The following is a 16382-nucleotide window of genomic DNA, read 5'->3' on the forward strand; positions in this document are numbered from 1 at the left end:
GATTTTAGCTGTATTATGTAGCAATGAGTGTATATTTCAAGACTTTTTAGTTAAATAATTTCTTCGTTCGTTAAAGTCGATCGTGCAATTCTCAACTGTGCCATTGACATGACCACTTTAAAGTGGTTTAGTATATATTCTATTGTAAATGGTTTAATGTATGTTCTTCTGCAAGTGGTTCAATATATATATAGGGTGGCCCAAAAGTACTGTGATGAGGTGTACTGTGATCAGATGTTCTCCGACGAGTTATACAGTGACCAGGTGTACTATAACTGTAACCAAATGTTCTGTCAATAGTTGTACTGTGACTAGGTGTACTGGTACAGGTGTGCTGTGACCAGGTGTGCCGTGACGAGATATATTGTGACCAGGTGTATTGTGACCAGGTGTATAAATTTTGATGCTATGGTCCACTACCTCAAACTGGCGATGCACAGAGTGTGAGGACAGTTAATTAAAGCATCTGATGGTATACACATAGAATAATTAGCATAATACGAGGAATTGCTTTGAAGGATGTATATAGAATTTCACCAAATCAATATTCTGCCTCATTAGAAGCGTGAAGAATATGTTGCTTCGTTAAAATAAGTCTTCAAAATATTTCCTTCACACTCGATATACACACTAATGGAGGGCAACAGACTAAAGAGAATTCTAAAGTGGTGGTGAGAAGTCCACAACACCCTAAGTCCCTCTCTCAGTGGAGCCAAGTACGTATTTTCAAAACTAGATTCATTAAAATCTTGAAGCAGCTAGAGATACATTTAATGATCCATTTTACAGTTTCAATTCAAAATAGCCGCCTTAATGGCCGCCATCTTTAGTTCCAGGGACACAGTGAAGATGTTTAGACTTTATCATACAATATAACACCATACCTTGAGTGCCTGGAACTCGGAGCACAGTTGTCGTGTAGGAATGAAACAGAGAGACAACCTTCGTCCTTGCCACAGCATAATTTGCTCTAGAAACGTTGGAATTTTGGGCGTTGGCGCAAATGAGGTTGATCACTTTCTTTGTGTACATATGGTACCCAGTTGCCGGATATTTTCTCTCGGCTTACTTCACCCATAGAAAATACTTTGTTTATGGTAATTATCAGGAGAAAGCACTTAGGAGGTACACGAGGACCTGGGATACGAGGTCAGAGCGAACTACTGTGTCTGTACCCAATCACTTGGATCATCGGAGATCGACCAATTGAACTTACAGGATACGAGGCCGTCGCTATACTGACCAGTCCAAGTGGATGGACTAACGATGTTGAGAGATGAAAACAAACCAGTGATTTTGGGAGGTATTGCTGACAGCCACTTGAGCAGGAAACTACTCTTGAGCACATTGTTAACCATTCCGATTTGTTTATGATTGTACCTGCTGTGGGTGTGGCTGGCAACGAAGCCTAACGTTAGTCTACACGTATTCAGAATCACAAACTTTATTGGGAACAACTTATACAAATTATTATAATTCTGGCTGGACTGAACACGTGCACAGTGGTGTAAACTAAACTTACATTTTTATACATAAATTGAATAACATAACTGCTTAAAATTTGAGTGGTGATATATATTAATAAAACATTGTGTAGGAGTAACGACAACTGCAGTAGCATTAATAATGGTAGTAATAATAACAGCTGTAGTCTAGACGTACATTAATGACCGCTGTTGTTACATCCTTCATGTAATCACCTTGTTGCTTGCTCCTTCACGCGGGGCTCTTTCGTCGCCTGCTTCTTTCTTCTTGTGGGTAATAATCTTCATCACACATTCAGTGTTATCGATTCTTTTGCAGACGTCTCCATGTTTCACTAACCTCAATTCTAGTCCCCTGTGCACTCGTCCCTCAAGTTCAAGTATGTTTATTGAGACAAGAAAAAAATACATCTCAGTAGAGTATAAGTTAGGCTACTTAGGCTAATCTAGGCTTAGAGTAGCCTAAGCTACTCAGATAGAGTAACTTAGGCTATTTTTTACCCCCCTACCATCCCTCGAGCTCATCTACTCAAACCCTGTTCCACTCTCTGGTTTTCAGTCATAGCTTATCCAGCATTATGGTCTTATATTATAGTACACGGGGTCCTGTAGCACAGTGGTATGTGTCCTTAGCTTACACTAAATGGGACCCGCGTTCATTCCCCGGACACGACAGAAACGGTTGGGCACCCAGTAAAATAGGTACCCGGGTTTGATGTCACTTTTGTGGGTTGCGTTCTGGAGAAGGTCCAGTACAGGCTTCTATCCCCGACACCGGGGATTATATAAACAACAACCATTAGTGCTTGAAAACATAAGTTCGAGCATTCTCCTCAGGTTTAAAATGCATTTAACTTCTTGCCAATTATTTCAGCTCTACAAGATTCATTCCAACTTGTCTAGGATTCAGCTCTACTCCTCCGGGATAGCTCACACTCTATACAAAATGTCATGTTCTCTTAAAGACAGTTAATATATTGACCAGACCACACACTAGAAGGTGAAGGGACGACGACGTTTCGGTCCGTCCTGGACCATTCTCACAATCGACTTGAGAATGGTCCAGGACGGACCGAAACGTCGTCGTCCCTTCACCTTCTGGTGTGTGGTCTGGTCAACATACATTAGCCACGTTATTGTGACTCATCGCCTGCACAGTTAATATAAACGAAGGTGTGACGCTAGAGTCACCGGCCCTACGTCACAGAGTTCGTTCCCGCGCTCTCATCAGTCCACGCCGCCTGCTCTCTCTCTTACTCGTTAAGCCTTAACCAAGAGTTCAACTTTACACGTTATTTTTGTATTCCTTTCCGTAGCCCTCTTGCGTAATAGACTACCACCGTTGGTTTATCATAACACCTTTCATCACCGGTCTTTCTAAAACTACCATTTGAGTTTTACATTAAGTTCACAGATATTTTTCCTTTCGCTAGGTTGCTGACTGTTGAGTGGGTAACTTCGTGTTTTTCAATTACCTATTATCAAATTGTATATAAAACTACTGTGATCGCTGAGCTGCCTTCGATTTCTAGTACGCAGTTACTAGCCTACACATATGATTGCTACTAATGTAGTCGCTGAGTTGCATGCAATTGCTAATACGCAGCTGGTGGTGGACTACATATAGTCTGTGGTAACAAACTCGCAGTCGTAGCCTGTGGAGGGAGGGACGGGGCCCATGTAGGCGGCATCAGGGAGGTAGGAGGTCATGTTAGCCAGGCCGTGTCCAATATAATGACAACCGCGACTCAGAGACCTCCTAACTTGACGACCAGCTCGGCAAACATTCTGCAAAGTAAGATTAGATTGTTTTTTATGCAAAACAAATGATAATAAAAAACTAATATATATATAAACAATTTGTTATTTTTTCGTTCCCTGGTAAATATTTCATAATACACAATGTTCAAGAAAATTACTTTCAATGTCTAAGATTGTAAATTTTATTATGGTTTTTATTTGCTACTAGTTGAACCCGGCCACGCGTTGCTGAGCCGCAACAACTCTCCCTTGTTCCCCTATCCTCCACACCAGTCCCACCCTCTCCAGTCCCCTTGTCCTGCCAACCATTCCCTATTTCCCCATCCCCACGTCCTCCCCTCCTACCCCCACTCCCCCGTCCCCTCCACCATTCCCCACTCCCCCTTCCCCTCCCCACCATCTCCCATTCCCCCATCCCCTCCACCTCCCTACCATTCGTTTCTTGAGAATGGTCCAGGACGGACCGAAACGTCGTCGTCCCTTCACCTTCTAGTGTTTGGTTTGGTCAACACCACTCCCCTGTCATCTCGTCCTCCCCACTATTACCCCCTCCCCCATCCTCTTATTTTCCCCACCATCCACCATTCCCCACCCCACCGTCTGATGCGTTCCCAAATGATCTGATGTTCCCATCACTAAAAAATAAAAAGAACAGTTAAAAAAGAAATGAAAAAATAATAAACTATACTCAGGAATGAGCGATATGCTAAAAACACAGCTCAATTCCAATGCAGTGTCACACAAACTAATTAAATCAAAATGAAAATAAGTAAAAAACTATGAAAATTCAATTTATCAATGCAATCGGAAACATTGAAATGGAATCGTGACATATTTTGTATAGCGTGTGTGGCTTTTATGTGCAACAGATGGCGCTGTTTAAAAAAAAAACATGTTTTTCCCTGTCACAGGTGTGGCATATATATATTAGGTATATAAAAACACGCCCGTATTTGAATGGAACGTTGTGTCAACATTTCAAAGCAATTGGTGAAGAACTTTCGGAGATTACGGCATGTGTTGCTCTTACGTCCAACAGATGGCATTGTTTTAAAAAAAAAAATGTTTTTACCTTTCACAGGTTTGGCATGAATATAGTAGGTATATAAAAAACGCGCGTATTGGAATGCAACGTTGTGTCAAAATTTCAAAGCAATCGGTAAAGAGGTTTTGGAGATTTCCCTCACATGAATAAATTTATTATAGATAAATAATTTTTCTTATAAAATTTCGTGTCTTTCTTTTGTCTATTTACATCTTACTTGTTTTGTATATTACTTTGAATGATACTTCGGTTGGTGTTGGGTTTCTGTTCTATCGACCACGAGAGGATTTACTAAGGCCTGCACACCTGTGTATCGACACACCAGCAAGTATGCTAGCCTCCTGAATATAGTTCAGGTGTAAAGTAAACTCTCACGGTTTCATCCCCGCTACTGTGCCAGGTAAGTCCATGATGGGCTCACCATAGCTTAGGAACTTGGAACTTTTTGTTCAGAGAACTTTTTGTTCAGAGAACTTTTTTGTTCAGAGTAGCTAAATCTAAAACAACAACAACAATGTAAACTCTCAGTGTGCATACACTGAGAGGTGGGGATACAACCTCTCAGTATATAAATGTTCAAATAATACCTTTTGGTGCTGGGTTTAATGCCTATTGACCTCAGGAGGGGATATTAGTGGTCCAATGGTTTAAACAGCAATCGAAGCACATCAATATGCCAAAGGCAAGGGGGCATACGCGAGAAGGCAATGCCTATACATATTTATGCGGATAATCCTTTTATGGAAACCTCAAGCAGTATGCCTCCCAAACGATCCGCTCATCTTCCTGAAGACGAGACGAGACGAAGTGCACCAGACCTCTCCCGAGGGCGCGACATAACATCAGAAACACGAGAGATGAAAGCCTGCACACTGGGCACCCACACGGTGGACGAGCACCAGGGAACCGGCCGCACCCGGACTCCCAGACTGGGTAGACTTCTCATCGACGGCAACACAGAGCCCATACTCGCAATAGGCCGCTGGGCACTGGGCACGGGCACAGAGCCTCTCCCACTTCGGGGGCCACAGCCCACATCAGGAGGCGCAGGGAGGGGACACAAAAACCAACACAGCGCTCCCTACACCAGCATCCGATGCGTGGACATCCGCCACCACCACCTCCGAGACCACCGGAACATCACCAGTCACAGACCCCCCCCCCCCCCTCGCCGTCAGAAGACACACAGCTTACAAAATCCCCCATGTCCACCCAGGCGGGACCATCCGAGGTCAAAACTGACGAAAAGCGCTGCGAGCGTTTAGGGTCAGGGTGCAGGTCGTCTGAGCTCTCCATCGTCACAGAAACCGACTCCAGAGTGACGCAGGGAGTCCGCAACCTATCAGTCACACGAACAATTCTGAACGCTGTGAAAGAGCTTATTCCCTCCTCCTCTCCGCATGAAGCGACTAGACACTGCAGTTCAACACGAGCAAACGTAAAGTGATGGAGATGAGACTAGGTGACAGGATACCAAAGGGACAGTTCACAATGAAGAGAAACTACCTTCCTGTGACGACTCGAGAAAGAGACCTGAGAGTTCACATAACACAAAATCTAACTCCTGAGACACACATAAATAGAATAACGATAGCAGCGTTATCAAAAGCTAGCAAAAGTTAGAACATTAGTCAGAAACCTAAGTAAGGAGGGATTTAGGACGCTTTACACTGCCTACTTAAGACAAGTCTTAGAGTATGCCGCCCCATCATGGAACCGCACTTGAAGAAATCCATAAGGAAACCGGAAAAGATTCAGAAATTTGCGACGGGGATAGTCCCAGAGTTGCAAGAGATGGCATAGGAAAGGAACTGAAAGAACTGACTTACACACAGAAATCACAATAGCGTGATGGGTCAAATGAACAAATGTCGTAGCTCAGTCGATTAAGGCAGCGTCTGGGACCCTCTGGAACGAAGGTTCGAACCCTCGTCACGACCCTTGTGGATTTGTTCAACTGAAAAAACTGAACTTGACGACACTAGAAAAAAAGGAGAGTGGGGAGACATGATAGAGACATACAAAATACTTATGGGGGATAGACAGTGTGGAAATATACGAAATGTTCACACTGAATACCAACAGAACAAGGAGACACGGGTGTAACCTTGAAACTCAGATAAGTCATAGAGATGTTAGAACATTTTCACTTAGCATACGAGTAGTGGGAAAAGGGAACGTGACTAAAGGAATCAAGTTGTGGAAGCAAACTCTATTCAGAATGTTAAAAAGTAAATATGATGGGGAAATAGGACAGGAGTCATTGCCTTAAACAACAGGCGGCTAGAAAGGCGGGATCCAAGAGTCAATGCTAAATCCTGCAGACACAAATAGTTGAATACAGTCATCAATTGGAGAAGGTTCGAAAGCCTGGCACTATTACTTCACGACCTGGCACTGTAATTATACGGCCTGGCACTGTAACTACACGGGCCTGGCACTGTAACTACACGGCCTGGCACTGTAACTACACGGCCTGGCACTGTCCCACCCGCTCATCATTACCGCATCCGCTCCCAATTCAAGGTCACTGCTGACAGTGAGTGACAGGGAGATGGAAACAGGTGGCACCCGCACCCGCACAGAGAGAGAGAGAGAGAGAGAGAGATAGAGAGAGAGAGAGAGAGAGAGAGAGAGAGAGAGAGAGAGAGAGAGAGAGAGAGAGAGAGAGAGAGAGAGAGAGAGAGAGAGAGAGAGAGAGAGAGAGAGAGAGAGAGAGAGAGAGAGAGAGAGAGAGAGAGAGAGAGAGAGAGAGAGAGAGAGAGAGAGAGAGAGAGAGAGAGAGATAGAGAGAGAGAGAGAGAGAGAGAGACAGACAGACAGACAGACAGACAGACAGAGAGACAGACAGACAGACAGACAGACAGACAGAGAGGGAGAAATTTACCTAAGTAGCAATTTTATGAAGCTAGTTAGAACTGTGTTTGTATTATTCATACATACATATATACATACACATATGCACACTCACAATGAAGTACTCACACATTTAACTCAATCGATAAGAGTTATCTCTGAAATCCACTATTTTTTTGTCTTCAATTACATAATGACGCAAAGTATATGAATAGTCGTGCCGACAGCGTTTACACTTAAGACAAGTCTACATCAGCAGGTGGTGTAGACTCCCGGAGGTACTAGTAACAGAGCCTAAGTCTAGCAGTTGCAGCATCTTTCTAGAAAAATGTAAACTGGCTTATTCACATCTTCTTTCATTATCTTCTGGATAAGGAAAGCGGTGAAGGAGGTTTTGTCCTGGGTATTAGGGAGGGAGCAGTGGTGAACGCTGAGAGCCGGTTGGTAGCCGGTGGGAGCCGGTTGGAGCCGGTGGGAGCCGGTTGGAGCCGGTTGGAGCCGGTGGGAATCGGTTGGAGCCAGAGGAAGCTATTAGTAACCAGAGGAAACAAGTAACGCGTCAGAGCAGCCAAGAACGGAAGCCCGACCTTCAAACAGTAATTATATTTATGCACGTGATCATAAATACAATATTACTTGGTGATTACTTCTAGCTTACCTGTAACTGGTTTCGAGCGTTCTTCTACTCTCCAAGTCCGGCCTGAGGTAAGGCTTGTCTGTCGATAACTTCACTGGTGAGGTTGTTGCCGGCAGAGGGCCGCCGGCCCGCATGCTTCCTACAACCCGAGTGATCCGGCACTTCCTGCAAGAATTTCTCCAATTGCCTCTTGCAAAATACACCATTTGGTCCGGCTATTTTTTGTTTTAGACCAGTGAATAGTGTGTATAAGGGGGGGGGGGGCTGTGTGAGCAGTAGGACTGAGGGAGGAGGGCAGGGTGGGTAGTAGGTATGAGGAGGGGGAGAAGGGTGGGTATGAGGGAGGAGGGACGGTTGGGCAGTGGGTATGAGATAGGGGGGAGGTATGGGGGCAAGGTGAGTAGTGGGTATTAGGGTGTGTTGGACGCCTCGGTGTGGTTATCTTGAGATGATTTTGGGGCTTTAGTGTCCCCGCGGCCCGGTCCTCGACCAGGCCTCCACCCCCAGGAAGCAGCCCGTGACAGCTGACTAACACCCAGGTTCCTATTTTACTGCTAGGTAACAGGGGCATTGGGTGAAAGAAACTTTGCCCATTGTTTCTCGTCGGTGCCTGTATAGTCCTTGTGGCTTGGCGCTTTTCCCTGATAGTTCCCTTCCCTTCTCGCCGGTGCCTGGGATCGAACCCGGGACCACAAGATCACAAGTCCACTGATCACATGAAGGCTCTGGCACACAGTTGGCTACGGGCTCATCCTGTTCCTTATATGATTGTTACTTAATGAATAACGTTTATTCCTTATGGTGCATATAATATGCCCATGAAATAAATAGGGCCCTAGGAGCAGGTTTCATCTGAATTGCGGTAGGATTAAAGATCTTGTTTGCAGTTTTATCAGGTTCCTTTATGGCAGTTATTATATGATAGTTTCCCCTATGATAGTTTCAAAAAACATTCTCACGAAATAAATAAGTCTCTAGGAGCACGCTTCAGATGAGCTGAGGTAGGATAACAGCTCTTTCTTGCAGTTTCACTCGATAACCCTAATGAACTCTAGTATTAGTAAAAAAAAAAAAAAAGAGAGAAAGAGAGCATGGGTGGGTGGGGGGAGGGGGTGGGTGAGGGGAGGGATAGTACCTCGGCCATGCCAAAATCAGCTACTTCCTTATTACTTACAAACGCGCAAACGTTACCGTTGAGCTGGGCTGTGTAGCACCGGCGCCCCTCCTCTGCACCATTTCCACTCTCTCACAATCATTGCCATAATGGTAACTTCACCACCAGTTCCACGCCAGCTCCAGAGCTAAAACCAGTGCCATTACCAGCATTTGCCTCAGAATTGGCACTACCTACAATACCACCATCACCATCTTAATTGATAAACTACAACTTGAAGCCCATTTTGTGAAGCCACAAGACCAAGAATTTAAACACGAACGCTCTCAAAGAAAACATCTCACTTAAGTCCTGTGAAGCCAACAGTACATAACATAAAATGATCAAAAGCCTCAAAAACCAAGTGAGTTCTATTCATGTTCGTCACGCTAAATCCCAAGATGAGTTTGTCCAGCAAAAACTACGAGACTTAGTAATGGTGTTTACATTCCCTCAGGAGAAGCTGATGGTGAAAACTATACAGACATAGTGATAGATGAATATCATTTTGGTATCTTATAGAACGGGTCGGAAGAATCCTAAGGGTACACACAGCAGGAGAATTTGTGTTTAACTAAATAAATGTTCGAAAAAGTTAGTGTTTGTCACCAGCTGTCGCGGGTAGGAGAGCGGGTGTTTACATACACAAATGCCTCATCAGAAGAGTATTTTTTTTGTTTACAAACTACAATAGGCTTGTCGTAACTGTGAATTGACCAGCTGTGTTAGAGACCAGTGGGTTGTCTGGCTCCATGAAAAATTTACGAATTTACTAACGATGATCAACTTAACCACTGTCAAACACCTGAACACCCAGCAAAACTTCCTTTGATCGACATCAAGAAGCCCCACATGCTCAGGGTAGTCTCCAATCTCACACAACAACTCCACCCCGTTGTGAACCATCTGAAGATCTTGACCCTACCATTGCCTCTTCTTGGGTAAACCCATGTAAACTAGTCCCTACCCATCCGCAACTACAAGCTTCAGTGTACTTTAGGTTATGCTCTCCCTGAACCTCTGTTGTATCACCTCACCCAAATGCAGGTATAAAAAATCGAAGATGTTTAAGCTCTGTTCAGTTATAGTTGTGTGTGTATAAACTAAAGTCTTTGAAAATGTAATAAGTTTTACGAAACGCGCTCAAGTGTCGCGTCAGACTAGAAATAAAAATTAATTTTGGAGAATTGATTTTTCAGTTACCATCAACAGTGAAGAAAAATGTAAGAAACATTGAGAAAATTCGTGTTAGAATTATTAATCTTACTTTTTCGGTCATATTTAATAATATATATATATATGTATATATATATATATATATATATATATATATATATATATATATATATATATATATATATATATATATATATGTCGTACCTAGTAGCCAGAACTCACTTCTCAGCCTACTATGCAAGGCCCGATTTGCCTAATAAGCCTAGTTTTCATGAATTAATGTTTTTTCGACAACCTAACCTACCTAACCTAACCTAACCTAACGTTTTTGGCTACCTAACCTAACCTAACCTATAAAGATAGGTTAGGTTAGGTTAGGTAGGGTTGGTTAGGTTCGGTCATATATCTACGTTAACTTTAACTCCAATAAAAAAAAATTGACCTCATACATAATGAAATGGGTAGCTTTATCATTTCATAAGAAAAAAAATTGAGAAAATATATTAATTCAGTAAAACTTGGCTTATTAGGCAAATCGGGCCTTGCATAGTAGGCTGAGAAGTGAGTTCTGGCTACTAGGTACGACATATATATATATATATATATATATATATATATATATATATATATATATATAATAGTAGGCATTCTCTTTAAATTCCTATTTTACATTCCCCGCTATGCCTTGATAACACTATTATTCACTCACCTAAGTATATCACACCTACGGTATCTGTGCTTGGGAATCCAAATTTCCTACGACCCATTGTTACTAAACATAGATCAGCAATCACAACAATAACAAACTCGAATCCCAACCATAACTCAGCAATCTTACTGTAATCCCTGAATGTTAAATATCAAGTCACTTCAGACACTCTCAAGTGTACTTTATACCTATACTCTGAACTGCAGTGCTAATTCTGACCTCAAACGCTTCTTTTAGAGGTGACAGAACCCATGGCCCATCACACGAGAAGCAATGATATATTTTCTATAAATATAATGTCTATTTGATATTTATAGAGTGCAACTCAACCTAAGCAGAAATGGTATGAAAAAAAAGTCCTAAATTATAGAATGTACTTTTGTATTTCTCTCAACTAGTTTAAAAGAGAAACTAAGAAATATCTAATTAAAATCACGTAACAAATTTCACTTGCATTTCCTCATCTAAAATAAAAGTAAACATTTATTTTGTTATTATTGTACATTTTAAATGCATATTTTCTTCACCTCTCATCATTTAGTACCATCTACATATTGAATATTTGCAATTTTTTTAACAATTTATATATTAGTTTAATTCCTGTTAAGTATTAGGTGTTTACCTCATTACACCCATTAATAATTTAACTGAATTAATTTTAAGTTATGCCTGAGAAGCTTTACGTAATACAATGGTTAATTTATTAAATATGCCTTTTATGGAATAGCCATTCAACCACTGTATTGCTTCTAATGTATTTTTTGTTATAAACTAAAATTATTATCATCATGGATTTTCGCTTACAATATGAAGATGCCTTTTCACCAAACTTAAGCATTGTATAACAGGGGCCAGACAGCTGAGTGGACAGCGCTTCGGATTCGTAGTCCTGAGGTTCCGGATTCGCTCTCCGGTGGAGGCGGAAACAAATGTTTCTCAAAACAAAGTAAATAAGATTTTTTTCACCCTGATGCCCCTGTTCACCTAGCAGTAAATAGGTACCCTGGAAGTTAGACAGCTGCAACGGGCTGCTTCCTGGGGGTCTGTAACTAAAAAGGAGGCCTGGTCGAGGACCGGGCCGCGGGGACGCTAAGCCCCGAAATCATCTCAAGATAACATACTAGACATTACAGAAGGAAACAACACCAAAGTGATATATCAATGTGGAAATCAACTTGAGCAATGTAAAGATTCGAACCCTGGACCATTGTGCTGCCAAGTTCCGCACGTTACCTCTGAACCATGACATTGCGTAAGTTATACAACCTGGGGGTTCCGCTCTGAACGTTTGGAAACGTTCCAGGTTTCCAGGTTTGGAAACGTTCCAGGTTTCCAGGTTTGGAAACGTTCCAGAAGCTAGTCCAGGTTTGGAAGCGTTCCAGGTTTCCAGGTTTGAAAACGTTCCAGGTTTCCAGGTTTGGAAACGTTCCAGAAGCTAGTCCAGGCTTCACATATAACCAATTATACTCAATACTTTTCTTAAATAAGAAATATCAGCTAAAGTCAAAACATGTTAAATAGATAACGATAATCAATAATAACTGATAGAACACACACACATATATATATATATATATATATATATATATATATATATATATATATATATATATATATATATATATATATATAAAGAATTAGACATTTGGTTACCTGTATTCTTGGCCGTTTTCTTTCATCAGGAGGGCAGTTGGCAGGCACTTGCGAGCGCTCGGTCAAGGGCCATCTTATCCTGTAGCGTACCTGAACTCCTTCTCCATACCCATCATCGTCTCCCATCACTTCTTCCTCTACAAGAATTTCCTTGTCTTCCTTCTTCCCCTGCATTTTCCATCTAATTCCCACCAAGTAGTGAAAGAGGCTTATAATTTTTTGCCGCTTACTAATGTTGATTCTCATGATCTTATTGCCCTCAAAAGCATGTAAAAAGTTCAGAGTTTTCGATAAACCATATATCGTTCCTCCGGAAGATACCGAAGCGTTGCTGACTAACGTATTATGCAGATTTTTCCCTTTTATCACTTCGGTGTCCGTGAACGATGAGCAGACAGAGTCAACGAGATCTTTGTTAACGGTTGTCGAACCGTCATTCTGAGTTTCACGCAAGGAGCTGGATGCGATCAAACCACGTGTATTGGTTAATGAAATGGATTCTCTTTCACCGCGTTTGAGGTTCATCTTGATGAACTGCTCTTGCATATCTGAGACATTTGCAACGTTGGTGCAGCGCGAGGTTAACTGCACTACTTGACCGCTGGAGTGTGGAGGACAGGTATTTATATCTGCGGAACCCGTGAGAGGGTTAGAGACAACCTTTAAATTCTTGTTGATGTCCGACTTGGCTTCTGAACTCATAATATAGGGCTCCTGCGATGTATTTCCCTGTGTTTGAGTATGTTCATGCTGGGATGGCACACTTTTGGGCAGAACTTCCGTGGTAGAGTTTGAGACGACACCCTGTTCGACGCTAGCATGATGATGATGAGCTGAAGAGTTGCATATTTTTTTCATTAAGAAGCTGCCTTTTGGTTGAAGCGACTGAGGGACAGTTTGAGTGCATGCGGGTACGCCACTAACAGCTGGGCTTGATCCACGATTCGTATTTGATGTTTCAGTCTCTTCTTCAGAGGGCAACAGCTGTCTTAAATTGTCTGTGAGTATGAGGCTTGGACGCGGAGGTCTTGATGGCTGGTTGGCTTCATGTGTTGTGATTCCTCTATGCCTGGGCATATTGTTATTGTTGTTGCTGCTGCAGTTGTTGTTGATACAGTTATTGTTGTTGTTGTTATTGTTATTGTTGCTGCTGTTGCTGTTGTTTCTCCTGTGTGAGGTAGTCATGGCAGAAAATCTAAGCCCTACAGGAGAACCCATTATTAGTGCTCCCTTGCTGTATCTCGCCTCTTTATCGTCTACCTTGAGTTTCTTCCTCTTGGGTTTCTTTAGGAGGTTCTCACTAGGCGCGCTAGGTCGGAAGAGGCTACTCTCAAGGAAGTCCGCCATCTACACCAAGTTCTGCAACTCTCCGTCTGCACCAAACTTAGCGACTCTCCGCCTGCACTTAGCTTAGCGACTCTCCGCTTGTCGATCTGAAAATAAGTGGAAAATTGTTGAGCGATGTCTACAAGGAGATAAATATATGTACAGTATGTGCAGTATCTTGCTCTTGTAAGAACCCTCTTGCATTATCTAAGTCACATCTGTAAATCTTACTATAGAGACTGAAATGGATAAGTGTCTGGCATTTTTAGATATCCTAATTCATAGGGAAAAGTTTTCTCGTAAGTTACTTGAGTTAATACAGAAAACCTACTAACAATTTGTAATACATTCATTATTTATCGGGGCATTGATAAAGTTTTCAACCATCTGTTTTCTCCAGGTATTTAAAAGCTCTTCGAACTGTTAGTCTTGCGTTCTTGGATAAACAAACAAATTGATTCTATTGGTTTCAAGTTTTGTTATCCAGTAACTTCCTGGAAGCTTGTTCTAGCAAAGCTCAACGTATGTGTTATAACAAAATCGTCATTGAGAAAATTCCCCCCCAAAATGTATTATGCTTACCATATTTTCCTGGGTTCGAAAATACTGTCAAGACCTTGAAATTTTTTTATATACAAGCTGTGTTTAATTATGAAATATTATTTAAAAATTATTAGTTCAAAACAGCCCTCGTAGTGATAACTGTCATTTATAAAATACCTTTTAAAATTGTTAATATATTATTTACAGGTAAAACATCTAAAGATTTTTTAAATTTCGAATTTCACAGCATAAACATTATCTACGAAATGGTCAATTATCTAATGCTTCTAATTATCAATTAATTATCTAATTATCAATTATCTAATTGTTCATTTCTCGGAAAATTCTCATCATATTGGTTGAGAGAGGTAAATAAGTATTTTCAAGAGAAACATTATTAATCCTCGTTAATACAGATTACGAAGCCATACACATGAAAATTAGTAACAGTTTATACAATTTGGATCCATGATTAATTGATCAAATTACTGATTAAAATTGATTAACTTGATTAAAAACGAGCGTTGTAAGATGATAGATACAAAGATATCCCAATAAAGATAGCAACTCCCATGTATTAGTCATTAGGGATAATGTTTCCAGAAACTTTCATGTATTTCATGAAATATTTGGCCTTCTGCAGTTTCCTTTTGTTCTTCTGTTCATGAACCAATATCGCAAGGACACATGTGGGGGGATGATGGGACACCTAGAGTGTAGTCCTTATCCTGTAACTACACTTAGCTAAACACACACACACACATGAGCCATAGAGACGTTAGAAAGAATTTTTTCAGTGTCATAGTAGACAAATGGAATGCATTAGGAAGTGATGTGGTGGAGGCTGACTCCATACACGGCTTCAAGTGTAGATATGATAGAGCCCAATAGGCTCAGGAACCTGTACACCTGTTGATTAACGGTTGAGAGGCGGGACCAAAGAGCCAGAGCTCACCCCCCCCCCCGCAAGCACAATTAGGTAAGTACAATTAGGTAAGTACATGCACACTCCTTCCCAGTCTCCACCTTCCATGTTCTCACATTGTTGCCAACCAATGTCTCAGCCCTCCCTGCATTCACACACATACACATACACACTACATCTCCACCCTCTCTGCATTCATACACATGCCCTCCCCATCTCCACCCTTCCAGTGTCCCCCACGACTTTAAACACTTTTATACACACTATCCTCATTACTGTAACCAAATCTGTCATCCGAACATACGTTATTATTTCAACTAATACAAATCTTTGGACTCGAGGTACAGCATTTCACATCCACAGACATTGTGAAGGATTGGGGCCGTGCCTTCCTTCAAGGAGGAACTGGGCTTCCCAGAACCTTCCCGATGACTCTAAAATAATAATTAATCATGCAAAGTTTAATGAGGTTAGCCCCAAACATCTGGCCTCCAACCTTAACCGACAGATAAAGAGACATTCTCTCTTACATATATAAACAACGATTAGGCTTCTAAACTCCAACACTGTCCAACACAGAATAGGCTCTTTATTACTAATTAAAGGTGATTGATTTAATTCAAGTCTGTTTATCTTGTACATTCTGTCTGCAAAACTTTACAGACAGAATGAGTTGGTTTAGATAATAGCAGTTTTAGGTAAAGCATAAAATTAGTATCTCTAATGAGCATAAAACTGTATTGTTAGCTACAGACGCTAACAAGCATCTTCAAGTTATAATACAGGGTTGTGGAAGCTTACCAGAGGGACCACTACAGGAACCAAGTGGCCGACAGTGGTGCGATGCCCAGGTGTTCCCTGTTCTGTCCCTGGCACTGAAGTCCTGAGGCGGGGGTTGGTAATGGTTCCCATCACCACCAGGCGAGAGTGCCACCCACTGCCAGGCACCCAAACAAACCCATAACACCAAACAAATCACTATCGAATCAGCTATCGGAGTCGTGTTGGATCTCCTGAGCGAGTCGAAGAAAGCAACCCAAGGGACCCCGCGAAGTAGTGATGGCAACTTAAAGGAAAATATTAGAGTGTCGGACTGGCAACAGTGCTGAAGGAA

At 41.8% G+C, this 16382-nt stretch overlaps 1 protein-coding gene across 1 annotated transcript; it reads right to left on the reverse strand.

Moving 5' to 3' along the window:
- Window positions 1–3101: 3101 nt before the first annotated feature.
- On the reverse strand, window positions 3102–16382 carry LOC123763975 (putative uncharacterized protein DDB_G0285119). The gene is made up of 3 exons (XM_045751359.2): window positions 16070–16382; window positions 12475–13907; window positions 3102–3272 (listed from the first exon to the last, which is right to left on the reverse strand). The coding sequence occupies exons 2-3, from the start codon at window positions 13819–13821 to the stop codon at window positions 3102–3104; spliced, it is 1518 nt and encodes a 505-aa protein (XP_045607315.2). The 5' UTR covers window positions 13822–13907; window positions 16070–16382.

Source organism: Procambarus clarkii, chromosome 23 (genome assembly GCF_040958095.1).
Source record: "Procambarus clarkii isolate CNS0578487 chromosome 23, FALCON_Pclarkii_2.0, whole genome shotgun sequence".
In the NCBI taxonomy this organism is placed as follows: domain Eukaryota; kingdom Metazoa; phylum Arthropoda; class Malacostraca; order Decapoda; family Cambaridae; genus Procambarus; species Procambarus clarkii.